Source organism: Phoca vitulina, unplaced genomic scaffold (genome assembly GCF_004348235.1).
Source record: "Phoca vitulina isolate PV1807 unplaced genomic scaffold, GSC_HSeal_1.0 scaffold26, whole genome shotgun sequence".
NCBI lineage: Eukaryota > Metazoa > Chordata > Mammalia > Carnivora > Phocidae > Phoca > Phoca vitulina.
Genome location: NW_022589729.1, coordinates 8,302,190 through 8,328,742, shown reverse-complemented (window position 1 = coordinate 8,328,742; position 26,553 = coordinate 8,302,190). Strand labels below are relative to the sequence as shown.

At 37.4% G+C, this 26,553-nt stretch overlaps 1 protein-coding gene across 3 annotated transcripts in view; it reads right to left on the bottom strand.

The window, feature by feature from the left end:
* Positions 1-1,744: 1,744 nt before the first annotated feature.
* GPATCH2 (G-patch domain containing 2) overlaps positions 1,745-26,553 on the bottom strand; it is a 175,877-nt gene continuing 151,068 nt past the window's right edge. For 2 of the 3 annotated variants that reach the window (XM_032422453.1, XM_032422452.1), the window contains 2 exons: positions 20,368-20,456; positions 1,745-8,332 (listed from right to left, as the gene is read on the bottom strand). In XM_032422453.1, the coding sequence (XP_032278344.1) occupies positions 8,112-8,332; positions 20,368-20,456 (310 nt within the window). In that variant the 3' untranslated portion in view covers positions 1,745-8,111. The remainder of the gene's footprint in view (positions 8,333-20,367; positions 20,457-26,553) is intronic. The other variant, XM_032422451.1, reaches the window with a different exon arrangement.

The window sequence follows — 26,553 nt, the reverse complement described above, 5'->3', positions numbered from 1 at the left end:
GAATGATTTTAGGTCAGCTAGTAAGAAATTATTGAGTGCAGGTGATTGAATTCTGTATTTTTATCATTTATAGGTTTAGTTGAATAAATTTTTATTTATTTTTTTGAGAGAGAGAGAGAGTGTGGCGAGGTGGGGAGGGGTAGAGGGAGAGGGAGAGAGAGGATTTCAAACAGACTCCACACTCAGCGAGGAGACCGATGTGGGGCTCGATCTCATGATCTGAGCCAAAATTAAGAGTCTGCCGTTTGACTGAGACACCCAGGTACCCTGAATGGATTTTTTAAAAAAGCTAATATTTGGAGTCATGGCAGAAGTTTTTTATTAAGGGTATGTCATCCATGCCTATGAAATCAGGATGATTGTGGATTATTAATGTCTTTCTTGGGAACTGCTAGCAAAGTCAAAATGTCTTTTTTTTTTTTTTTTTTTTAAAGATTTTATTTATTTATTTGACAGAGAGACACAGCGAGAGAGGGAACACAAGCAGGGGGAGTGGGAGAGGGAGAAGCAGGCTTCCCACTGAGCAGGGAGCCCGATGCGGGGCTAGATCCCAGGACCCTGGGATCATGACCTGAGCCGAAGGCAGACGCTTAACAACTGAGCCACCCAGGCGCCCCCAAAGTCAAAATGTCTTAATACTTCTCTCCAACCTTCTCTCCCCAACGAGAAGCATAAACAAAAAACCCCAATTTATCACTTCATCAGAAACAGAAAAATGTCCCAAATTCAAAGCACCTTCTATGTGGCAGACACTGTACTAGGGTATTTTATGTGCATTATTACATTTAATCCTCATAACTAAATGAGGTTGTTGTAATTATTTCAAACTTGAGCAAAGAAGCCCGAAACTCATGCATTAGCCTCAAATCATACAGAAGGCATTAGGGCTGGGCCCGGAATCCAGCCTGGAATCATGCCTCTACCTTACATTACACACAGCAGCAGTTACCAGTAAAAATGAGACTTCCTTGTTTCTAGTTAAACCCTACCTTTCTTCAAGGAGCTCATCTAATCCCACCATCCATGTGGCCTTCCCTGACATTCCTTAGCATTGTTTCTCGGCACCATTCACTTGGTACTTATGAACATGTTTTGTCGTATTTTCACAGTTCAGTATTTCTGAGGTCGGATGCATCTTGCTATGGGTGGTGGGTCGCAGTGGGTCAGTGTTTTGCTTTCTTCTTTAACGGTCCATAAAATTAAGGTACATCTTCGAATTGATGGCATCTTAGATTCAGTAAAATATGGCAGATACTACTCTGCTATTTAATAATGTGGACATGTCCTATTAAGATTATGTGGCGGAAATAGTGCTCACAAATATCCATGTGCTCGCCTAGTTTCTGCAGCTTCCCTGAAATCCAGCTGGGTCCATGTGACAAGTTCTGGCTGATGGATTCTGAACAGAAGTGACAAGTGTGTCCCCCGGACCAAGGCAGTTAAGAGCTGGTACGCCTCTTCCTTCCCTTTCACAGCAAACTTGGGAGCCAATAGATATTAGATACTCATTTAATGGGTTTATAGTAATATCTATTCATCTGACAAGTGGACACTCCTTCTGCTGGGTTGCCACTAAACAAAGACTCATTACTTTACACACCAACACTTTAAGTAGCAATCCTGGGGTGCTGGCCCCCCTTGTTCCTTTACGTTTCCTCGCTTTGCATTATCTGTATGTTCAGCTAGACTTCCATTGGCAACATTTATTTACATCAATGGGTCCTGGGAATGGGGGAGAAATACTCCTAGAAAAGGGACATAAGAAAAGCATTTGATTTCTAGGATCCAAATGTTTAGTCAGACAGCAGAAGTGAGCAGGAACCTGAGCTTGAAAACGCAGGGCTGGAAATACTTCGGCAAAGGCCCAACTTGCTTCTTGAGCAGGCTTCAGGACTGACGATCCTCACAACGAGATACCGCTCTGGTTTCACTGAAAGTTCTCGTTCTTTTCAAAACGCAATCCTGAATTCACTTTTTGTATTGTCTCAGGAAAATCGTGTTTGCGAGAATGCTTTATGGTCCCCCCTTGAGTTTCCTGGATCTGAAGAAGTGAAGGGAAAGACTATTTGCTTTTATGTAATCAGATTCTCTGGGATTTAATCCTATATCCCATTTATGGCTGAGTTAGCCATTCAAAATTAAAATGAACCTTTCATCCGTGTGTATCATAAATGGGCATTTATCAGGATTATATGATTTTGCAATCCATCTGAATACGTAACCAGAATTTGTTTTCTTTCCATTTCACTATGTAATTACCATGCAACAATAACAAAAGTGACATGTTTGAAGAACAGATAAAATGCTGCAAATTGGCCAGTAATGGTGATATTTCCTCATCTTCTGAAAAACCCATTTGTTCTCTCTCTCAACAAATCAAAGCATTGTCAGCCCATACTCATCTTGCGGCCAGAGGGGCTCCACCAATTTCTGGATGTAAGTGAGTCTTGGAATGCAGATGAGGGAGACCGACGAAGGCTTTCAGCAAAGGCAGCTGGTCTTTGCTTGCCTCAATTTCTAAATCATCCATAATGGGGCCAAGACCTCCCAAGCACTAAAAAGAGCGAGCTGACATGCTGGACAAACTGTTAATTTTTTCCTGAAGAAGCTGCTATATTGCACATCTGTCACTGTAGTGCAGACAATTACTCACTGAGTGGGGGAAAAAAATCTGCCGCTTCTTTCTAGCTGAGTTGTTAAGGGACCTAATGGAGAAACACAATGGCGTAGGAGTCAAAACATGCTGGTTTCCCGTGTGCTTGGCGACTGTTTCCTCATTTTGGAAGGCTGTCCTGTGATATTAAAATAGGTGAAGTAGACTAGGATGCGTGGAAAGGAGTCTGAAGTCGCGGGAGAACAGGAAAGGCACATAAAGTCGTGGGAGGGTCAAGAAAGAAGCCTTACGAATTATGGACCGCTGTACTGACTGCCGAGAGCCTAGACACCATAGCCCTTGTGTTAGAAATACTGTGGTTTTGCGCTTCAAATTTCACACCCTTAACGTGTGCTCCCAAGGGCTTCACATCCACGTAAAAGATTATTTGTGCGTTTCATACTTGGTACATGCACTGTGGATGACCTATCGTTTCCATAATGAGTTACAGCCATCCACAAAGAACTTTAGAATTCCAGATTCGCCACATGGCCGTCGGAGAGACCCTAATTCTCACCCTCACCCCAAACTCGTTTGCACATGAGAATTATGAAATTTGAAGAAATTCACCTCCATAAGGGATGCAGGAAATTGCTATTTTAGGAAGCGTTATTTTATGTTGAGTTAGCATACTAGTTCTCACCTTCTCTGCTTTAATTAAAGAATGCTGCCTTCAGGAAGAATAAACATTTCTTAGAAATTTAACAGGAAGATGAAAAATAGGTAAAAAATAGTTGTGGAAGGTTGTCTTTTTATCTGGGATACTATCATAATACAGTCTTGTCTCTACTGTCTTATACCTGAAAAATCAAGTATCATACACACATTTAAAATTCTAGTGATTTATTTTGAAAATTTAAACCTCAAAAAAAAACAAAAAACAAAAAACAAAACCTAAACAAGTACAAAAATCGCCTTCAATTGTTACCCTACTTCATCCTTGAAAGATTAAGGGGTAAACATAAGACATTCTGATAACGAAACAGGAGTGAGGTCTGTGAATCTGGGAATGATTTAAACTGTCTGACAATTCAAAGACAGAAGACAACTCTAATGTACAGATAAAACTAAAAGTGGCGATAGTAGATCATACTCCTGGCAGTTAATGGCACTGGCTCACTAGAGACAAATCTGGATCTACTTAAAATGTCAGGTGTGTAAAGTAATGAGTCTTTGCTTAGTAGGAACCCAGCAGAAGGAGCCTTCATGGTCCACTTGTCAGTTGAGTATATATTACTGCAAGCCTGTTAAATAAATGAGTATTTAATACCTACTGGATAAAAAAAATAATCTACCTCCTCTAACAACTCTAGTTTTTTGGGGACAGAAGATAAAATTTTATCAACATTGTAAGATGCTTCTTACAGCAAACAAAACTCAACACTTTAGTATCACAGAATATTTAAAATATCCAAGTATGTTTATGAAAGGTACAATGTTCCAGGAGGAAATGGAGTGACTGGAACATACATGATTCTCATTGATATTTCAAGCCACCAGAGACAGAACGTGTACTTGCTACTTGAGAATCAGAGAATGTGTGAGTGGAAGGAGGCCTTCAAACAGTCTAGCCCAACTTCAGAGAAAATAAACACATGACGAAAATGTAGCAGGTCACAGTCAGCTGTGAATAAATGTGTGTGTCAAATATGTTCACCAATTTTTTTTTCTCTAAAATTTTTTGGAAATATTTAAATTTTCCAGGGCTTAAAAACGAACAATGAGTTTAACTGTTAGATCTTAACTGTCAAAGGGTAGTAATTAAAATTTTTTTAAGAGTATTTTCAACTTTTTTTTTATTACTTTAAGAGGTAAACATTTAAAGCACAAAGACTGACTGCTTATAAATGACATTTTTAAACATTGTTTTATTCTTTGTTGTACTATTAATATAACTTTCTACCAGAAGGGGAAAAAAAAAAATCCAAAATAGTCTTTGCTAGCCAACTTCATTTTACAGTACTAATTAGATCACTTTTTGTTTTTAGAAAGACAAAATACAGGAAGAAATGGTTTGCTCTTTCACGGAACAGCGGCTCAAGATGAAAATGTGTTGAAGAGAAGCAACTGTCAGTTCAATTCATTACAAGAATATCAATTCACAATGTTAAAATACACATATTAATAAAATGCAGTATTTTACAATCATGTCTGTTTATTGCACACATATGTGCCCTGTAAACACACCTAAATGTATACATTGTGCATATCTTTAACCCTACCATAACTTCTGTTTGATAACCACGGTTATGAGTTATAAAATCTATGTATTCAAATGTTGAGACATTTGATTGGTAAGTTTTAGTTACTTATGCATTTTCTTTTAAAGGGGTATCATAACTGAAAAATGAAAGCAAACAAATTTGAGGGGAATGTAGCCTTAAAAATTACATTTGGGGGAAGGAAGGAAGGAAGGAAATGACCTGAACACACAGTCTCATCAGTATCAAGTGTAACAACTTACACAAAGAAAAAAAGTTGAGCTGCTAAGGTAGTCATGTTCAGCCTCTCTCGGCTACATCTACAGATAGATAATTCAGACAGTAAAGGAAGAGACCTATGTATTCTCTAAAGTTTTTAGCATGACTGATTAATTTGACGTGGGGCTTTAGATACTGTAGAAAAGTGGCTTCTCAAAGGAGTAGAGAAAAATCTTACCACCTTTTCCAGAAGACATGAATGTGCATTCTAAATCATGAATTCCTTTGGATGCTTTGGGTTCTATGTGCATAGTAACAAGCAGGTAAAAATTAACTAGAACTATATGTGAAACACAAATTAATGGGCTTTATATCTTAAAAGATATTTGATTTACATTAAAAATTCAGTATTTTAATTGTGTTTATTTCTCGAATTAAGTTTGGGTACAAATAGAACATCAGGTCTGCACTGATTTTTCTTAAGGACTGAATGGGGAAGGGATGTATGTGCTTCTGACGTATGTTTGTGTGCTAATAGTGGGGTGGGGGAAGCTTAGGATGTTGTCACTTCTCTATTTGGAGTATTGATTCATATAGTCTGTATAGTTAAATACTTCTATAACATAAAAAATATTTTAAGTCCTCTGAGAGCCACATAGAGGGCTCTAGACGTCAAGAATTGGACCTTGCTTTTGCTTCCTGATAATGTAAACATGAACTACTTTGGAGGGAGTGTTTGAGAACAACACCCAAGCTAAGTGAGCATCTCTGAGGGGCTGCTTCAGAGGACTAGTACCTTTCTAGAAGGGAAACAATACAAAATGTTCATTAAGACTGTAATATTTAATGAAAGAGTTTCCCCATGCCAGCTGGTGTATGTTCTGCTCTTCCTCACTATGTGGGTTGGAACATCGCAGAGTGAAAAAGAACTGCCAGCCAAGTCCTCAGGAGTTTGGGACCAGTCTCACGATAACCTCACTGTGTGTGATCAGTGGCTCCAAATTTGGCTTTTCAAAATTCTAGGGTTTTAGAAGATTTTCAGGCAATGGATTTAAAAATAAAATCTTTTGGATAGATCCTAGAGCACTCTACACTATCATAAAGAAGTTTCAACCTGATATATAGATGATTTCCTCCAGCTTTCCCGCTTACATAGCTAGAATGAGTATTTAACAAAAAGCATTTTTTAAAAAAATGGCAAATTTCAAAGAAACAAACTTATACAAATAATGATACAACAGGGTTACTCTATCCAATAAGAATGCCTCAAAGAGCAATTTACCTGGTAGTCTATAATCCCTTAACCAACCTGTCCTCTTACCACAATACCCCTAGGAAAGAAGATAATTCTTAAAAGAAATGTGTACATTTGGCAAACCATAGAGGCTCTCCAATGGCAGGATGACTTCTTTCTCCCCAGCTGGCAGTTAAGAGACCACCTAGGAAAGGTCTACTATATGCACAAACCTCCTCTCCCTCCTTTAAAAAACATTTGCAAAATTTCCTAAAACCTACTACAACGGAGCATCAAGGATTTTCAGGGCAGTGAAACTGCTCTGTGTGATACTATAATGGTGGATCCATGCCATTATATATTTATCCAAACCTACGGAATGTACAAGACCAGAGTGAACTGCAACGTAAGCTGTGGACTTTGGATGATTATGACGTGTCAATGTAGGCTTATCGATTGTGACAAATGTCCCATTCTAGTGGAGGATGCTGATAATGGGGGAGGCTGTGCATGTTTGGGGGCAGAGGGTATATGAGAAATCTCTGTACCTTCTTAATTTTTCTGTGAACCTAAAACTGCTCTTAAAAAAAAAAAAGAAGCCTTAAAAAACTCCATTAGAAAGGTGATCCACATGTGTTATCTTGACCTTTACTCAACCAATAAAAGCCATTCTAAATATATTATCAGTTTTTAATAATGAAGATCAACATCTTCTAAGCTAAGAGCAATTTAGAATCTCTGGCATTATGAAGCTCATAGATGATTCAAAAATAACAATAGGAGGCACATAATAAAAATGACTTGTTTTGCTTGGTTTTAAAGTAACTACTTAGATGTTAGAAAGGGCAAATCATTACCATTCATTTTCTTGTTCACCTTATAAATGAGCTGGATCACTGCCAGAAATCTGAATTCTTGGGAGAGCCATTTAAATTTTCAAACAAATTGATTCGATAATTCTAATAAGTTACTCCAATGGTTAAAATTGGAAAATTAGTTTACCACAGTTGCGCTGATCTTAAAAAAATAACCTTTGGGAAGAGAGAGGTAGCAGTCAGTCTAGATTAATAGAATTTACAGTTCAGTCATGGTGAATTTAAAAAATACATTTTTCTTTCAATAATTATGTTCTAGATGAGGTAAAATTTGTAAAATCTGCATTAAGGTAATGTTGCGGGCACTCTGGTGACAATGATGAGGTTTATTTTGGTCAAAATGTCAGAGGGAAACATTAGTTGTTGTCAACTGTGAACTTTATACTACACTGTCCAAGGAGAGATTAATTGGTACCATCCTGTTACAGAATCCTCACAAAAGAGCCAAATTTGGGGAGCGTGAAATTGGCAAGCTTTTCACACAAAGATTTGCTTAGGACTGATGTGATGATAGGTCTTTCAAGTTCTAGGGATGATAGGAAACACCATCCTCTCTGGCCTATCCCATTTGAGAAACTGTGGGTGTGCTCATATTTGCCTGGGCATTGCACACACACATGAACGAATCAAGCTAGAAATGACTGACCTATGAGATCAAAATAAATAGGAGAGCTGTTCTTTATACCTAGAAATAGCTGAAAATTGCTGCAAATTTTAAAAGGTGAAGGTTTTCACTTCAGCACCAGGAATTGTGATGGAACCCCATCTCTCTCCCTGTGGCAGGACTGAATGCAGTAAGGACGCTAGAGTGATGAGTTTGAGGCAATGTAGATTTCTGCTTCAAAAACAGAAGCTATGTTGTAATTTTAGGACAATGGGATATATATCATGACTAAAAATTGTAAAACATTTCTTCTTTGCTTTTCTCCTCAGGCGGATTTTCCTGAATTGGGAGTGGCAGTTGCAGGGGTGCTTTTTGGTAGAGGAAATCCAAGACCTAATCCTTTTGGCCTCTGCATGGCTTGAATGGGCTCAGCGATCCCCTTGCCATCTCGTCCAAGGCCTGACCCAGGTGTCCAGCCCATGTTCTGGAGCATTCGGTTTCCAATGTTGTTTTCGAGGATCGGTTGGGCGTTTTCCCCTACAAATCCTGAAATTACAAAATGGCAGAAAAAACACAACAACCCCCCAAAACATATTAGTACAGACGTAGGTGAAGATCCTCTCAAGCTAAGAAAATCATATTCTCCTATGTTTTTCTTTCAACACAGGTGGAGGGGTGGTAGGGGTGAGGAGGCCTGTTTATTCATCTTGGGATGAGGAGCTTGTAGGGATAGAGGGATCAATGGAAGAGAGATCTCGTTTAGAGTTTCAGCTCTACTGCTTAGTAGCTGATTATTCAACTTCCTGGGGCTTTTGTTTCCTCGTCTGTAAAGCAGGTGGAACAATGTCCACTGTCCACCTCACAGAAAGTGGCAAGAATCAGTTGAGATCGTGTATGCAATGTAGCCTCAGTAAATTGATAAAATACAAAGAGATTTATTTTCATTCCTGCATTAGCCTCAATGGTAATTCTGAAAATCACCAACTCACCACCATAGTATCTTATATTTGCCTGGGGCCTTGACATTCAATAAAACCAAAACTAAAACCAAACCAAACAAAAAGCACAACTGTTGGCATCCCTAATTCCTAGGAATTGTTTACATTGTTCTAATCCTCTTCTTGTTATTTATGATTTGGACTATAATTCCTTTCTTCCTCCTTCTTCTATGTCTATGTTTTTGATCACTACAGAAGCAGGCAAGAAGGGAAAAAATAGAGGAAAAGAATATTCAAGTTACAGATAGTGCTATATATAAAATAATTCTTCCCTTTCCCCTCTGTCCCTCATCTCCTACCTACCTTCATTCCTTATTTAGGAAAAGGAGATTGGGCAGTGCTTATCATGAGATTTAGAAATAGTTCTTGTTTTCCCTATGTTCTTAGCAAAGACGACTGAGAGATGTACCTATTTTAAGCATTTTCTATTTGATGGCATTTTCAAAGATTGACTTTAAATTTTCTTGGAGGCTCTTATGGAAACAGTTGAGCTTATAAACTGTACATTTGATTCTAGGGGAAAGTGCAGAAGTAGTAAACATCTAAAGTCAAAGGACTGAGAAATTAACAGATGTAAATGTCAAGGAATCACAAGAACCTGGGCTCCCACCTTCAGCTGCACATTTGGCCTTGGTCTGTGTGCACCTGCTGCGGAGCAGGCTGGCGCTCCGAGGGGTCCATGTCTGTTTGTCCTGTAGCAGCAGCTGAGAGACTGTGGTGTATGAAAGGGGAATCTAGCAAATCTAGAGATAACCAGTTAAAAGCAATCAGAACTCTCAACTACCAGAGCATGTCTTGTGGTTACTCCCTTTGCAGAAGAAGGAAGTGATTATCAAACTAATACTGGAGATGGTGTGGGAAAGGGGATGAGGGCATCTTAAAACAATCCTTGTTTTAGTGAGAACATATTTAGCCCCATCTCCTCTATCAGGCTTTCCAAGAAGTCTGTTGTAAACTCTGAGGTGGCAAACTTACAGGGATGCAGTGTTTGACCACCATTCCCTCCCTAGTCCTTCAGGGCTAAAGATCGTCTCACTTTTCAAAGATCTGAGGATGTCTCTGGCATATATACCAGCTCAGCCCTGGGTCCAGCATATTTCTGCTCTGAAATGTGGGCGGCTGTCTTCCTGGACAGTCTGAGGGTTGAAATGGGGAGCTGTTGACAAGATCACTCACTACTCTCTTTGGCACTGACCCACAAGCCCCCTCTACCCCTTTTCCAACATCATCAAGTTTTCCTCCCTGACTGGGGATTATGAGGGCACCTTCTACTCCATCTTTACCCCCCGGCCCCAAGAAGGTTGGGACTCTCTGTCCTTCTCCTTCTCTAAGATTATGTTTAAGATGGATCCTCAAGCACCAATAACAATAACAAAAGTATTACCTATGGGATTGCAGAGTATAAAGTTCTATTTCTTGGCCCTCTGTGGTTACAGAAATGGCCAGTGTATTATTTTGTTCTTTAAACGGTCCCTCTGCATTTCCATGTGTTCTTTGGGATATGTATTTCATGGTAAAAAAAATTCATAATAAACGAAATAGCAGGGTTGAACCAACAGTTTATGTGGTACTTTGTATCTGGCATTCTGGGGAAGAGCAAGTGGATTGTTCCCCATGATTCTGAGTTGTAGAAGAAAGAAACTGTAAAGTGCTAGACATAAGTTTTAATAATGGACATTCATTTACTATAATCAATTGATTTTCACAGCCCTTTATTGGACATTGTGGTAGTCTCAATCTTCAGTATGTTGTAGGACTGAGAATGGAATACATTATTGCCATTTGCTGAATTAGTAACAGGGAATAAATAAGAACCAGGTTACCACAATGAGTTGGTTTTGGATTTGTCAAATTGGGTCTTAGCTCACTGAAACAAGTATCTTAATGTGTAACGGAAAAAAACCTTTTAGTTGCAAACAGCTTGAATGGCAATGACTGGTATATAAAAAAATTCATAATTCATTATATATACATATAAAATCTCTGTGCACATATGCACACACACATATATATAAAATGTAAAAAATGGACCTCTTAGTTACACACACACACACACGCACAACTAAAGAAAAGCCTTTTGTCAAACTCTTCCCTAATATAACAACAAAAAGAGCCATTAAGAGTTTTATTTTGAAATTATGATTATGGTGGCAATCAAGACAGACCTCCAAGATACCTAATATTTTCTGAACTGCCGCTGATCAGGTATATCAGGTTGAACCACTGCACTAGGATCCTGTCCCACATCCTTGATTTTTAAGTGATTGCCACAAATTAGTTTAATTCCATCTATAAGCTCAAAACGCATCAGAGGTCTAATGGTGTTCTGGGCTACACATCTGTTTAATCGTATTTTGAATACAAGAGCTTGTAAAGTTCAGGTTTAAAATTTGTTTAACATTTAAGAAAAAATATGAGGCCAATTTAATACACCTCTTCAAAAATGGCTAAATTGTGGTCATGTCTCAGTTCTAGAGTGAACAGCAAATGGTAATTGAGTATCATCATTTAAAAATGTTGATATTTTAAGCACAGTGGTCCCAGGAGTGGCCACATGAATCCTCCTATACTTGTGTTTTTTATCTAGATGGAAAAGAACCCACTCTCTCTGTTTTTTAGATGCTGCTTTTATCTCTCTTCTTAATGAAAATAAAATAAGATAAAGCATTATCTTGTACTTTCAAGTAAAACAATAAAAAAAAGAACATTTAATTTCTCAAATGCTAAATCCTTCCACATAGAAACATGGATTCCTGAAAAGAAAAAGAAAAAAAACCTTTTCTATGCAATCTTAGAGACAAGCTAACAGTTAGTTCATTTTTCATGGACAGTGATTCTGGAGTGAGATCTACTGTTGGTCTCTCATCCTCTTCATGAGATTAAGACTAGGGAGCGGAACAATTCAGTCTCCACACAGCATCCTACAACCATCATTTCCTTTCCTTTTGCTCCTGGCAGTGCTAAATCTTTTAAGTCCTTTCCTGGAAGGCTCTCCTCCTGCTCGGGCAGTTTTAGCAATACCTAGGCTGCTAGCCCTCCCGGGCTCCCGTTCCCAGCCCCCGTTATGCGGGCTCTAGCCTATCTATGACAGCTGAGTCGGTCCTTTCCCCTCCAATCTTCCAGGGAGTATTGTGGATGGTAATTCACTTGCGTAATTGGCTCAAGAGATGAAAATCTTGTATCGGCCTCTCTTAGCTGCTAATCTGTCCAGCTGACTGCAAGCCTAATTGGCAGCTTGTTTAGTAATTTGGCTCCTAAAGTGTTGTATTGATGTTGGATAAACAGCCAGTGGAAGGGGAGGGGACACATGCTGCTTCCTATATGGCAGCTAGCGCACCCTGCTTCAGTCCCTCCCCTGTATTCACAACGCATCTGAGCACTTGCGGTACTGCTCTCGCGCTTTCTTCCCATCCCCTCTCCCTATTACTGTACTAGCCAGCTGGGGGGCAGGGCTGTTACTACGATTATTGGTTATTAAAATCACGAGTTACAATATGGCCCTCTGTTCTCCATAACTAATTGAAGGACATGGGTTTTTTGATTACTGTGAAGAAAGGAAACAGCATTTAGCACAGTTTGAGAATGTGAGAAAATGGTAGGTGTTACTACTCTTTGTCAGACGTTTTAATTATTTCATTCTTACTATAGAAAAGCCTGATTCAGACCATTCTGCATTTTATCTGCAATATTGTAGACGTTTCTCATGTGAATTTTGCTAAATCAAATCAGTTCAAACCCTTCATTGCTTAAAATACAAGGCACATACTTTTTAAATAATAAAAATTTAATGTAGAACTAATTTCGTGTCTTTTTTTTTTTTCAAAGTGATGAATACTTTGTAAAGAATGAAAGATGTAATCTATATCGACATGTTTGGAGAAGTGCTTTTTTTTTTTTCTTTAAAGATTTCATTTATTTATTTGAAAGAGTGAGAGACAGCACGAGTAGGGGGAGGGGCAGAGAGAGAGGGAGAAGCACATTCCCAACTGAGCAGGACCCTGGGATCATGACCTGAGCGGAAGGCAGAGGCTCAACTGACTGAGCCACCCAAGGCGCCCCAGAAGTGTTTTTATTAATAGATAGTTTGGTTATACAGAAATATATTTCTTATGGAATCATTATAAATCAAAGAGAGTGTTTTCTGAAAACTAAAAAAAATCTTAAAATTGTGTTGGTTCTGAAGGCACACAGGGATGTTTATTTGCAATAATTATAACCAAGACCACTTATGGTTGGCCTACTATGTACCATGCACATGGTTTACGTGTTGGGCATAAGACATTCATTATATCCATTCCTCCTAACGATTGTGCTAGCAAGGAATTCTAGTCGGCCTTGGAGACACGATGTCATCTGACCGTGGCTACACGGTGAGTAAGCAAGATTCTAACTTTGGTGAAGTTTACTCCAAAAACCTACACACTTTCCATGAGAATTAATGGCAAATAAACAATTTTAGTGATGATGATGCTTCAAACAACTAAAAAAAAATTAATTGGGTTATAGCAGAATTGTATTAATAACTTCTCTCAATTTGCATAAGGACAAAATACAGCAAACATACACTAACATAGGTGGATAACAAAATATAATGATGTCTGCAGCTCTTCAGGTTACAGATGCTTCCATATTCACCATTTCTTTTGATCCTCCTTATCAATCTAAAAGATAGGTATTATTGGTTCCATTTTACAGATAACACTGAGGTTTGAAGAAGTAACACACCTGCCAAAAGTCAACTAGCTAGAAAGTGTCCCAGTTAGAATCTGGACTTACATTTGAGTCCAAATGTTACCCATTCACTGACTGAACATTTGCCTTAAAATATTATATCACCAATACTTTCTATTATGTCATTTCTTTTGCCACATTCTCCCAAATGACTGAGATTTCACAGTTCACAAACTGCAAACTCCTGAGAAATTACTAGTCTAACCTAGCATAGCAAGCCTGTCTGAAGAGAGTGTTTCAACTCTCTTGAAATGCCTAAAGATTCATTTTGCTTGCTGTAAATCCAGCTTATCTGACAGGTATTTAAATTAAAATTTAGGTTTTAGTTGTACTTGTTGTAAACAACATTTACAGTTTTTTTTTTTATCTGTTATAATAATCCTGAATTTAACTGATGCATTTACATTTATTGTGATCATTGGTATATCTGGATCTATTTTTCCTGTATCATTTAATGCTATTTGCCTTGCATTCCTCTACATCTTTGTGGGGAATTCTCTACATTTTTGTTTCTTCCTTTCTGGCATCTCTTGCTTGCTTACATCAGCTTGAAAATTATGTGTTATATTTTTATTGTTTTAGTGATTACCTTTAAATATCAACATGCATAATTATTTCTTCACATTTCCATATTGTCGTACAGAGTTTTACTTCCATCTTACTTTTTTAAAAGAATATTTTATTTATTTGAGAGAGAGGGAGAGCACAAGCAGGGGGTGGGTGGAGGAAGGGGCAGAGGGAGAGGGAGAAGCAGGCTCCACACTGAGCAGGGAGCCCGACATGGGGCTCAATCCCAGGACCTGGAGATCATGACCTGAGCCACAGGCAGATGCTTGACCGACTGAGCCACCCAGGCACCCCTCCATCTTACTTTTAATACATTCAAATCATTCATCTTCATGGGCATTGTCACCATCATTATTAGCCTTTATATATTCAATATTTTAGCTTTATGGACATGTTTAACAATCTCTTTGCTCACAATTCCTTCTTGATTTTGATTCTTTTTATGAACTCCATTTTCTTCTACATGAAGTATTAAGCTTAGTAATAATTGGTCTTTACCTGAAATTGTCTTTATTTCATCCTCACTCTTGGGAAGTAGTTTAACTGGTTATAAAACTCTATGTTGATTGTTATTTTATCTCCACACTTTGAAAATATTATCTCTTATCTTCTGGACTGTACTGATGTTTTTAAGTCTGCTACCGGTGTAATTTCATTCCTATGTAGGTTACATCTTTTCTCCCTGGCTGCTAAGTTCTTTTCTTTCTTTTTGGTGTTCTTAAGTTTTATTACAGTGCGTCTAGGTATGACTAAATTTATATTTACTATTTTCTGATAAAGACTTGTACTTTTTGAATATGAAGAATCACATTTTTATTCAGTTGTAAGAATTCTATCATTTTCAATGAATTCAGTCAATATGCTCTGCGAATAATGTACCTCCCTATTCTTTCTACTCCATTTGGAAGTTCTATTAGATGTATGTTGAACTTCATCCTTCTCGAAGTCCTCCAGCCATTCTATCTTCCATATTTCATCTCATCGCTTCTTTTAGGTAATCTCTTCAGATTGCTCTTAAAATTCACTGTTTTTTATTTTTTATTTTTATTTTGGCTGGCTATATTGCTATATTGAATCTATTGTTTAACCCATCCAGTGAATTTATAATTTTCAAGATTTTTTCATAATAAATAAGAATCTCAAATTTCTCCTTGTTCTTTACCATACCTGTCTTATTTGTTTCTACAGTTATTTCCTTTTATTTTTAAAATTTGTTTATAACTTTTTTTTTTTAAGTTTGGTTTATGAGATCACCTTCAGTAGGTCTTCATTTGTGAAATGAAGAGTCATTGGGGTTTAAGACATGTACCACCAAAGGGGCTTTGCATTTGCTTCAAAGACCGGTTTTTATGTTAATTTTTTGGCTTGATGTAATTTTAAACTAGAAACTCAAGGTAGGCTCTTGGTTACACATCTTCAGATTCTTCTACTTGGAGCTTGAGTAGAAATGGGATTCTTTATTTTCCTGTGCCTGTGGGTAAGTTTTGTTTCTAGTCTGTCCTCTTCTGAGGATAGAGCTTTCCAGAGGTTCTGGCTTGATAGGATCCTTACACTCAACTCCTCAGCTTAGCTCCCCGACCTACCTCAGGATTTCCTAGATTGGCAAAATTGGACATGGGCATGGGGGCTGCTTAGGACCATTTCTGGTCTTGAACAATTTCTTTCCTTCAGTCTCAGCTATGTATCTAAAAAGACTGCTTTATGTTTTGTTCAGCATAGGCAGGTATTCTGTAGTTTGCGTATTTTCTCATTACTTACTCTTTTGTATTGTCAGGAACATGATTATTTTCTATTTAAGGTGGATGTTTACCCTCTCCTTAAGTGTTCCACGTACCAAATGGTAACGGAGAGCTGTTTAAGACTCTCCTAAAACACCAAACTCATGTATCAAGGGGATGAGGGTGATATGTTTCTTAGGCTTTTGCTATAGGTGCAAATGTAGTTTGGTTTCAAAATTAATACCAACAATCTCCCCCAAAAGTCTGCCAGTTTTAAAATCCTGGAAGGGATAAGATAATCTACAGTGGTCATATAGATCCAGTGGTAAAACAAAATAAAAACATAATTATTGATAAAATAAATTTTGGACCACTGAAGAGATACAGCACCTTGGGAGGGTGGCTTGGTTACACCAACCATTTCCTGATTATGATCAGTATGACTTTTAATTAAAAACACACCTTTAAAAAATCTTCATCCATTATTATAATTTACAACTTGCCTTTATTGCCTTAAATATTCATAGAGATTATTTTATTATTGAAATATCAGGAGAATGCTGAGGAAGAAGTCAAAAAGTCACAAAAAGCTATAAAGCAACCTCTTGCCAAGATCTTGCATGTCCACAACAATGCAGCCTGGAGCAATATCTATCCCAAGATATTAAACTTCGCTAGACATCTCTTTACATAATATAAAATGTACAGGAAAAAGGTTGACTCCTTATGATGAATATTTTCCCTATGATATCAGTTCAATAGAAAGCAAAACAGTAACAGCAAATACTAATTGTGGGTAACAATGAATTTAGTAATGTATAGGGAACAAGACATTTAAACAAATGTGGTAGCCGCAGTATTTCAAAAAGCACACTTACATCTTTTCACTATCAGATCCTTAATAAGCTATGACTTCTACCAAAAACACGGGCCATAACCAACACTGCCGACTGCCTTTTAAAAATGTGTTAATAATATTCTTCCTATTTTGTTCACTGCTTTTCTTCACCTTTACAGATGACATTTTTCAAACTATAAAATGCATTCTGCTGGCAAACCTTCCTGCTTCAACAGTTCTCAATTTTGTAATAGTAAATCTACATCCTTTGCTTCTGAGACATCCACTATCTTTTGGTATGTGACTTTGAATGAGGCAGAGAACAAGCCATACATTTAAAAAATCAATATCTAACCTTATCAATATTCATTTTCCTTTGTCAATATAAAATACAAAGGTGAAAGAGCAGTAAATAAGCTAAAGCACTGAAATAAATTTGGTGTTCCTGTCACAATTAATAAATGTTCAACCGATAACACTGCTGGTTAGTCGGCAGCCTTACAAAGCAGATGAAATTATGCTTCAATGCTATTGCTAAAATAGGGTGAGTAAAGTTTTCAACACACTAGCAGGTAAAGATCAGATCTGGGGTTCTTAATTTCATAGGTGACTTTTAAAAGTATTTTTTATGTACACAATATATAACTGTTTATTCTGGGAGTCTTAAATTGTTGTATAAACCCTGTTTAGGATTATAAAGTTAGAGTGCCAAATTACAGTTTTCTGACAATGTTTTGGTAAATGTTTTCTAAACCTGCTATTTAACTGCATAATATTTCACAAATAAATCAGACGGGATCATTAAATAATATTCAAGTTGTCCGCCTTTTAACTCTAATCCCCTATTTCAGATGAGAGACAGTTATCTTTACCTGCATCTTTCCAGCTTAGACTGAATGTTGACTAAAGGCAAAAGAAAGTGTAAAAATATATCTCAATTCAATATGTTTTTTGGGGGGGTCTGTAAGGGCCTATAAAATGGGGAGAATATTCCCTTTGAAATAGTTCTACTTGCTAACTCAACTCTGGAAGCTTACAAATATAACTGACTATTATAAGGCTGAATATACTCCAGAATTTGAAAATTATAATTTTCAGAGACAAGATGATCGAGGATTCATAACCTCATTATCAAAGTGTATTTATGCAAAAGCATTTCTTACTTGAATTTGGATAATAATCTTCACCTTAGAGTTGATTCATTAGTATTAGAAGATATTCTTTTTAAAACTGAGGACTTTTAAATAACCTCATTCTCTTCCACTATGAGAGGAACTGCTAGGCATGGATTTAAAAAATGCATTGGAAATGAGTAACATAATTCTCTTACTCCACTACTGTGAGTAATTACAAAAATGCATTAAATTTCTATGAATTTTATTCTTTAAGCAAAAAAAACTAGTAATATAATCAAAATCCTGAATCTTAAGAGAATCACAACAGTTCTGAAATATAACGTCTGGAATATGCTGGTATAAGCTTATGAATGTTTTAGGCTAAAGTTTAATGTTTATACCCATACTCCGTATAAATGATTTTCTCTGATGCTACTGAGTTGTAACGTCAAAATCACCTTGTAGAAATAATTATATTATCCTCTCCTCAACCATTATGCATTTTCCTTCTCACTTCACGTATGTTCAGAGTGTTAGAACCTGACCCTGATACTCTCTCTTCCTCACTGCCGGCACTAAGGTGCTTTAGTCACATCCCTAAGATTGCTCTTGTACTATTTCTGCCACTAATGTTTGAATCATTGAAAAGATAAGAGAATCAGGGGACCATTCAACTGGAATGGGGATATTAAAGAATCCTATACCTGCCTTGTGAAAGATTTGAATTGAAGAACTTATGACACGGATTCGATCTAAAAGTGGCTATATGTTCCTGCGTAAAGATATATTAGAAGTATCCCCATGAATGTTCTGTATCTCTACATAGCAATATTTAGGTAACTCTTCTATGAAACTTAAGATATAATAGCAGGTTCAAATAAACACATGCAATAGAACAGTCTTCACAAATATATTCTGACAAAAAAGCCGTATGTTGTCACGGAAAGAATAGGGATTTAGGAGTCATGCAGGTGGATGTAGGCTTGAAACCTCCCTTTGCCATTCAATAATTATATCTTCTTAGGGAATGAAGAAAAACCATCACTTCTCTGAATCTTAATTTTATTGTGTAAAGTGATGCTAATACCACCTAGCTCACAAAGTTGTTACAAAGATAAAATGAAATAATAAAGTTTCTGTTACAGAGTAGGCACCCAGTAAGTGGTAAATATAATTCTATATAAATACTCTTCCACACACAGGTGTTTCTTATTTCCAAATTCTGAAAATTCAATATAGCTAAAGATGACGATCAATATTATATTTACTCATAACCATATGTATAATGTCGTAACGTTGCCCTTTATATATAGATGGAACAACTGGATTATGAGCGCTCCGATTTTAAGTCATTCCATTTTTTAGTACTGAACTATAGGACAGATCCCCAAGCTCCACATTTTTTATTTCTTTGAAATCACCATGTCAAGACTTTTTTTCCCCCTTCTCATAGTTTATTCTCCTGGTTGACATGAATCTTATTTTCATAGTCTATAAATCATCATGGAAAAAATAACTTTTCCTATGAAAGGCTTCCCAAATGAAGTTAAAGGAAAGTTTATAAATCTGAATGGTTAAGGATCCCAGGCAAGAGGCCAAGGCTATTATTCTTTGTAACTGACCAAGTATCTACACTGAAAACCTTTCTTAGAGTCAGTTTGCTGCATCACAAATCCATGATGGTTAACTGTAGTTTATTCCTAGGTGGGTGAGTGTCTACATTTTAATGCCTAGTTAGCTTCCTCCTTTCACTGGTTTTTATCTTTGCCTTCCTTATCATTGCTCTTGCATGAGATTTGGTTTAACATACTGTTATTCATATCCTTCACCACCAAGCCTGAGCCTTTGCCCTTCTAGGAAGGCTTCCTGCCCCCTCTGGTCTAGTGACTTCTCTCTGCTCAGCACTTGTGCTTTCCCCTACCCCACACTCATTAGAATGGAATGTTATTAGGATGTGATTTTTGAGGTGGAAATAATGAGAGACTTTTTATTCTAATGCAGACTTTTTTTTTTTTTTTTTTTTAAAGTAGGCTCCTCGCCCAGTGTGGGGCTTGAACTCACTACGACCCCGAGATCAAGAGTCGCATGCTCTACCGACAGAGTCAGACAGGCACCCATGTTTAAACAGGAAAGACAAATCTAGAATTGCTGCAGAACTGGGACTAGAAACGAGATTGACGCACTCATGGCTAACTTTCCATCTTCTATAATATGGGGTCTTGTGTTTTGAGGCTGCTCCTTATACTTTTGAATTTCTTACTATTAATTTCTTCTGGAGTTATTTGCCTTTTGACCTATTTATGCCTCACTGTCCCAACCAGTCTATAAATTTCCGGAGGCCAAAGACACAGCCTTTGAAGTTTTTGTATCCTTTAATACCTCACACAGAGTCTTGCATTCGGGAGGGTGTGTAGCAAATATTGTATTGATTGGCTGCCTGAAAAATCTACACAAGGAACACGCAATATATCCTGACACCAAATGCAAATGATTTAATAGTTGCTTGTAACTGTGCCTCTTCTTCAGTGTAAGTGATTTAGAATTATCTGTATTTTCTTCTTGATGATTTATGAACTTTATATTTGTATTCTGCCCCAACCCTTTTTTGCTTTACCTGCTGTAGTAGGTCCAGGCAAAGGTGCAGCTTTTCTTCTCCGTTTGATATCTCCCGTGCATAAGGATCCTAAATGCATGCTTGTTTGCCTACAAGTAATTATCAGAAAAAACTATTAACAAAGGAGGAAAAAAATGACACATAAATACACAGCTTGTATAATCTGAACCTAAATCAAAACATTCTCAACAAAGATGGAGCAGCATAGTAAAACCACCAATCTTGTTTATATCGAAACATAATTACGTTTGTTGACAAGCGTTCAGCAGCTAAATGCGCCATCATAAATTGTTACTGGAATGAATAATATAAAAGGAATGCTTTTTAATTTTCAAAACTGGCAATCTTTCTAGCTCAACATAAAATCAAGTACTGTTGCTTCTGACAGGAAAATAGCTAAGATTAATTATCTAAAGAGATCACAATATTGTTGCTAGGTTATCAATTGGTTACTAATGCTTTACTGTCAGAGCAATATTTATTACAGGAAAAGTATGATCAATTTCTTTTAGGATATTATGTGGCAGTGAATTCTCTTAAAACATTTTAAACAGATAGAAGGAAATGGTGATGTTCTCTCTTATAATTCATATGATTAGAATTCTTTAGCTAATTGTTTATTAGCTAGATGAGGAAGCGTAATTTAAATGTGTTAATTCTGGTCTACTGCCCCCGAGGAGGCGAACACGGTATTGGACTATATTTGTAAAGACATGATATATAAGAACTGAGAAGTAGACCTTCTGCGATTCTTGAAACTAGTTAGAATTGGATTATTTTGCCTAATCATGGACTCCTAAATTAAAAAGTTTTGGGAAATTAGAAATGGCCCAATTGAAAATCAAGAAAAAATTATAGACGGAAAGGATTTAAAAGTCTTCAAACATTTCAAGCTATAAAAGGACTCTGTTCATTTCCTGGATCATAATCCCTGATGAGGGGTTTGGGATAGTGTCTGGGGATCATGAAGCAGAAATAAATGACGCATGTTTATTATAGCACATGTTCTTTTAGTAATTCACAGAGATATCTGGTAGTATCCTGAAGTTTTATATTTAACCTAGCAAGGCCTGTTGGATCAATGTCCTCTCTATATCCCGTTGTTTCTGAATGGCCCAACAAACATTTGTTCACCAAACATTTGTTCCTTTTCATCTTCTTACGAATTGTATTCCTTCCCTTTTAAGTCCCAGACTCCTATCCCCCTTCTCCTTAGTTCAGGATGACATATATACCTCCTTTTGCCTCATTGTCTTTGGAATCTCATGTTTGTGTGGGTTCCCTGTATGTACAGAATCTAATTTGATTTCCTCCTATTAATCTGTCTCACATCAGTTTGATTCTTAGTCCAGCTAGAAGAATCTTGAAAGACAGAGAAAAATTATTTTCTCCCCTACTTACCCAGATTATTAGAGAAAATTTTAAAAGGAAAAAATTCAAGTAAGAACCAAGATATATATTTACACACATACTCTCAGGTATTTAAATATAATGAAAAATTGGAACTGGGGAGTAAAATTTACATATAGGTTCTACCTATATAGCACAAAGTAAAGTACAATAATGATCTGGCTGGTCCACAATCAAATAAATACACTGTGAAAATCTATCAATATAGGTGTAATAGTAAATAGGCGTTTGTCTAGTTTTCTCTTCCTTTTGTATTGAGTGCGTACTGTTTCTCTGTTATAGGATAAATATATATACTTATTAAAATATTTTAAAAAATTAGTTCATTCAGGTAGTGACTAACTTTGCAGAAATACACACACACACATACACAGGTCAAAAAGTTTTTAGAGGGGTGCCTGAGTGGCTCAGTCGGTTAAGCGTCTGCCTTCAGCTCAGGTCATGATCCCAGGGCCCTGGGATCGAGCCCTACATCGGGCTCCCTGCTCAGCGGAGAGCCTGCTTCTCCCTCTCCCTCTGCCTGCCGCTCTGATTATCTGTTCTCTCTCTATCTCTCTGTCAAATAAATAAATAAAAATCTTAAAAAAAAAAAGTTTTTAGATATGCAAAACTGTCTGGATTTGAGGTGTGGTCCTGGCTCCAATGCCAAGAAAAATGAATAATTATGATCCCATTTATTTTTTTAAAACTATTAGAAATTTAAAAAAACTATAGTATTAGAGAAGACACATCCTTTTTATACAAAATTAATGAATTCACTTATTCAGCAAGCATTTATTAGTATCTACTATTGACTTAGCATTAAGATCCCACAGAGATGGTGACAATGAGGAGAGTAGGAAAGAAGAGATGGAAGATACAAAGGACACGGAATATTCACTTCCTATTACTGGAGGAGTTTACAGTCTGAGTGGGGATATTAAGTCATGAGTACGTGAAATAATTAGGGAGAGTGGTGGCAGTGGTGGGCCACACCAACTTTACTAGCTATTACTAGAGATTATATTATTTAGGCCTTATAACAACTCGAAACATGTTGTGTTGAATATACCTTTTTTCTTTTGTAGGGAAATATTTGTGCCTCAGTGGAAAACTATGCTTTTAGAGCATACTGTTCTTATCATCAGATTCTGATTCTATGGGAGCTAGTTTACAACTCGAAGTTATGGACGTTGGAAAGCAATGGGAAATAATTCCTGTCTATAGAAATGCAAATGAATTGTCCTGAGGAAGGACAATCTTCTCTCCTGTGGAAAAGTCAGTTCCACATCCGTCTGCCCATTCACATCTACATTCCTTACTCCTTATAAATCTGTGTTTCTTTGACTCTTCTTTGAACCCCTTATAAGATCTGCCTGGTTCCCTCAGTAACTCATGAGTTAAAGAACATCTCAAACACATACTCATTTTATATCTGTGAAAGAGTCATGATTTTATCTTTTTGTACCATATTATCCTTTAACATCTGTGATCCCTCCAGAAACCTCCCCATAGCAAAAGACTGCAGCAATGTTGATTCTGCAGAGCATCTACCAGACAGGATCAGATATCAAGAATAGCTAAGGAGGACGGGAAGGGAACATTCTGGAAATGGGAATAAAGTGGGAATCTGAATTCTGAGGCATGGCCCTTTTGTTACTGAGCTGTAAACACCAACCCATGGACCATCTACTTCTGATCCTCTTCTTAAAACATAATAAATATCCTTTGTTTAAGCCATTGTTGATTAGGTTTTCTATATCTATTGCTGAAAGTATTTTTTTTTTTAAGATTTTATTTTTAAGTAGTCTCTGCACCCAACATGGGGCTCGAACTCATAACCCCGAGATCAAGAGTCGCATGCTCTCCTGACTGAGCTAGCCAGGCGTCCCTGTTGCTGAAAGTATTTTAAACTATAAAGAGTTTAGGGGTGCCTGGGTGGCTCAGTCATTAAGCGTCTGCCTTTGGCTCAGGTCATGGTCCCAGGGTCCTGGGATCAAGCCCCTCATCGGGCTCCCTGCTTGGCAGGAGGCCTGCTTCTCCCTCTCCTGCTCCCCCTGCTTGTGTTCCCTCTCTCTCTGTGTCTCTCTCCATCAAATAAATAGATAAAATCTTAAAAAAAAAAAAGCTATAAAGAGTTTGTTCAAGAGTAGTTCAAGATGTCTGGGGAGCAGTGTTTCGAGAAGGGACTATATAATTTGAAGGAAGAAGAATGCTGAGGCTGGATCACGGGCCATATATGCCACATGTGCACATGAAGGCGTCTGGATTTTATAGCTGACGTGGAGTCATTAAAGGTCATTTGGCAGGAGAGACGGTTGGAGAGATTAGCATCCTGGGATGCTGGTAGAGAGTGGGGCTGGCCAGGGTTGAAACTGATGAGATGGAGAGCGACTAGGTTTGCAAAATCCAGACACATACTGCTTCCCATGTCATTCCTCTCTGTCATGGTTGAGAATAACACGAAGCTACTGCACCGTGGAACTTCTTTGTGCTGGTCTATCTGAGAGAGGAGGTGGGCCGGGGTGGGCAGGCAGCCCATGAAAAGTCCTGATTCTGGATTATTAAAAACAAAACAAAAAAACAACTATGCCAGGTTTTATTACTTTCAGATACATTTAAAGCTCAAATTAAGGTAAAAAAAATATTAGCCAGGAGCATCCTTCTTAAGAAATACATTTCTGGAAATAATTAGAAGAAATATTTGAGGGTGTGACAAACCGTAGGTATTCATTGTGACTATTAACATTGCCACTTTCACGGTTCTGGTACTAATGGCTTATAATCAGAGTCTGCTCACAGCTTGAAAAATCATTCTCCAAAGTCAATATTGCCTTTAAGACTTTATCATTTTTTTTACACTATTAAAACTTATTAGGAAGGCCTGTTTACAAACATGGCAAAAAACAAATCCCAGGAACAACTCCCTCTTTTAAACCTTTTTTCTCATCTGCTGAACCAAAAATTCCCTTTCGGGTATCTTTACAGAAGAAATGGAATATAACTTCTTCATTCAACTCCTTCCCCCCCCCGCCCTCCGGCTCCCGCCGCCCCCAGCGGAGCTGCATAAAGGAAAAGAGACAAACATTCAAGGAGAATAAAGTTCAAGTTAATAGAGTCTGTACATTGTACCCAAAGACCTGAGCCATAAGAAAAACAGCTGGCTGTATTTCAGTAATTCTATCTGGAATTGACTCTCTGCTACAGCACATTCTGAGATCTGGATTATTGATCAGTAAGATTACCCCATTCAGGCTGGTCCACCCCCCTTTCCTTCAGACAGGTGCAATGAAGTTGCTACAAAGAACACTAAGTAAGGTCTACTCTGTTATTTGTTGTCACTCCTAATGTAAAACGTAGCAGTTACTTTTTAATTTAAAATCAGTGAGAATCTCAAAGGCAGCCTTGTGGCCTCAGTCTACGTGAGTCATTCATTTTTGCAAAGCAGAATACTTGGATTACTATTCAAGGTGATAGCTGGCTATTTTTTTTTTTTTTTTTTTTTGCGTGGTGTTTTGAAGAATGATGATGCACTGTCCTATGAACAGACTCGAAGTTATTAAAAAATAATGTTGCGATTTTTTGGTAAGGCGCTGCAAGAAAATTACGAATCAACTATATCAGTGTAGTTGTTTCTGTTAACAGTATTTGCTTGCAGTGGAGAAGAAGGGAGACAAATCAAAACCTGATAACTTTATAACTACTCACACCTTTATTATTAAAGATAAACATATCTTTAAGTGGAAAGGATCAAGAAATAACGCTGTCTTGTTTTGGATTAGTAAGTGTTGTCACTTAGTTAGATTTGAAACATGGTTTCCCATGTACTAATTCTGAAGATTTGCCTATTAAATATTCGAAAAGCAGAGCTCAAAAAGAAGTCTTCATTTTGTTTTGCTTTTGAAACACACTTCACTTGGTTTATCCCCTCATCATTTTAAATGGTGTGGTGGTAGGAAACTGGGCATTTTATCTGGAGGAAAAAGAGGAAAGAAAAAAACCAAAAACATGAAAACAAAAAAATCCTAGTGCAAACCACCTTGCCTGAAAACTTGGCTTTCAACATGGGCCGACAGAGACGGAAGCAGGCCGTGTCAGACACAGTGATAGTAAAGGGAAAAGAGTAAGGACTTGTCTCTTCATCATATGCATTTACAAACAGAAGCTTTTCAGAGAATTAGGCCTAGTTAAAGCTGCCCTCTGGATAAAATGTGTTCCCAAGCACCCTCAGACAAGCTGCAGAGGGGAGACAAACAGATGTGACTATGGGCCCCGGCATTTGGCAAGAACACTCACTGTCAGTTAGAAAAATATAAGCCTGGACAGGGCATCAGCTGCACAGAAATGAAGAAGGTCTGCGGTGTCACTGGAGGAGTAATCCGGTGGCAGAGAGAAGTATGGGGGCTGGAAAATCCAGCTCCGTGAGAATTTCCTCTTCTAGATCCAAATGACCCTCTCCTCCCCTTTATTTGATGTCGATATGTCTCAACATATTAAACTGAAGGAGTTAACATCAGTATCTCTTTTTCTTTTGTACCAAAATGCACATTAAGTATCAACTACCATTTAGCCTAAGTATTTCTTAACTACTAAGATTGCATGAAGTTCTTGTTTTTTTTTTGTAATTTCTATTTTCCTTTTTTTTTCCAAAAATTTTTTTTTATTATGTTATGTTAATCACCATTCATTACATCATTAGTTTCTGATGTAGTGTTCCATGATTCATTGTTTGCGTGTAACACCCAGTGCTCCATGCAGAACGTGCCCTCTTTAATACCCATCACCAGGCTAACCCAT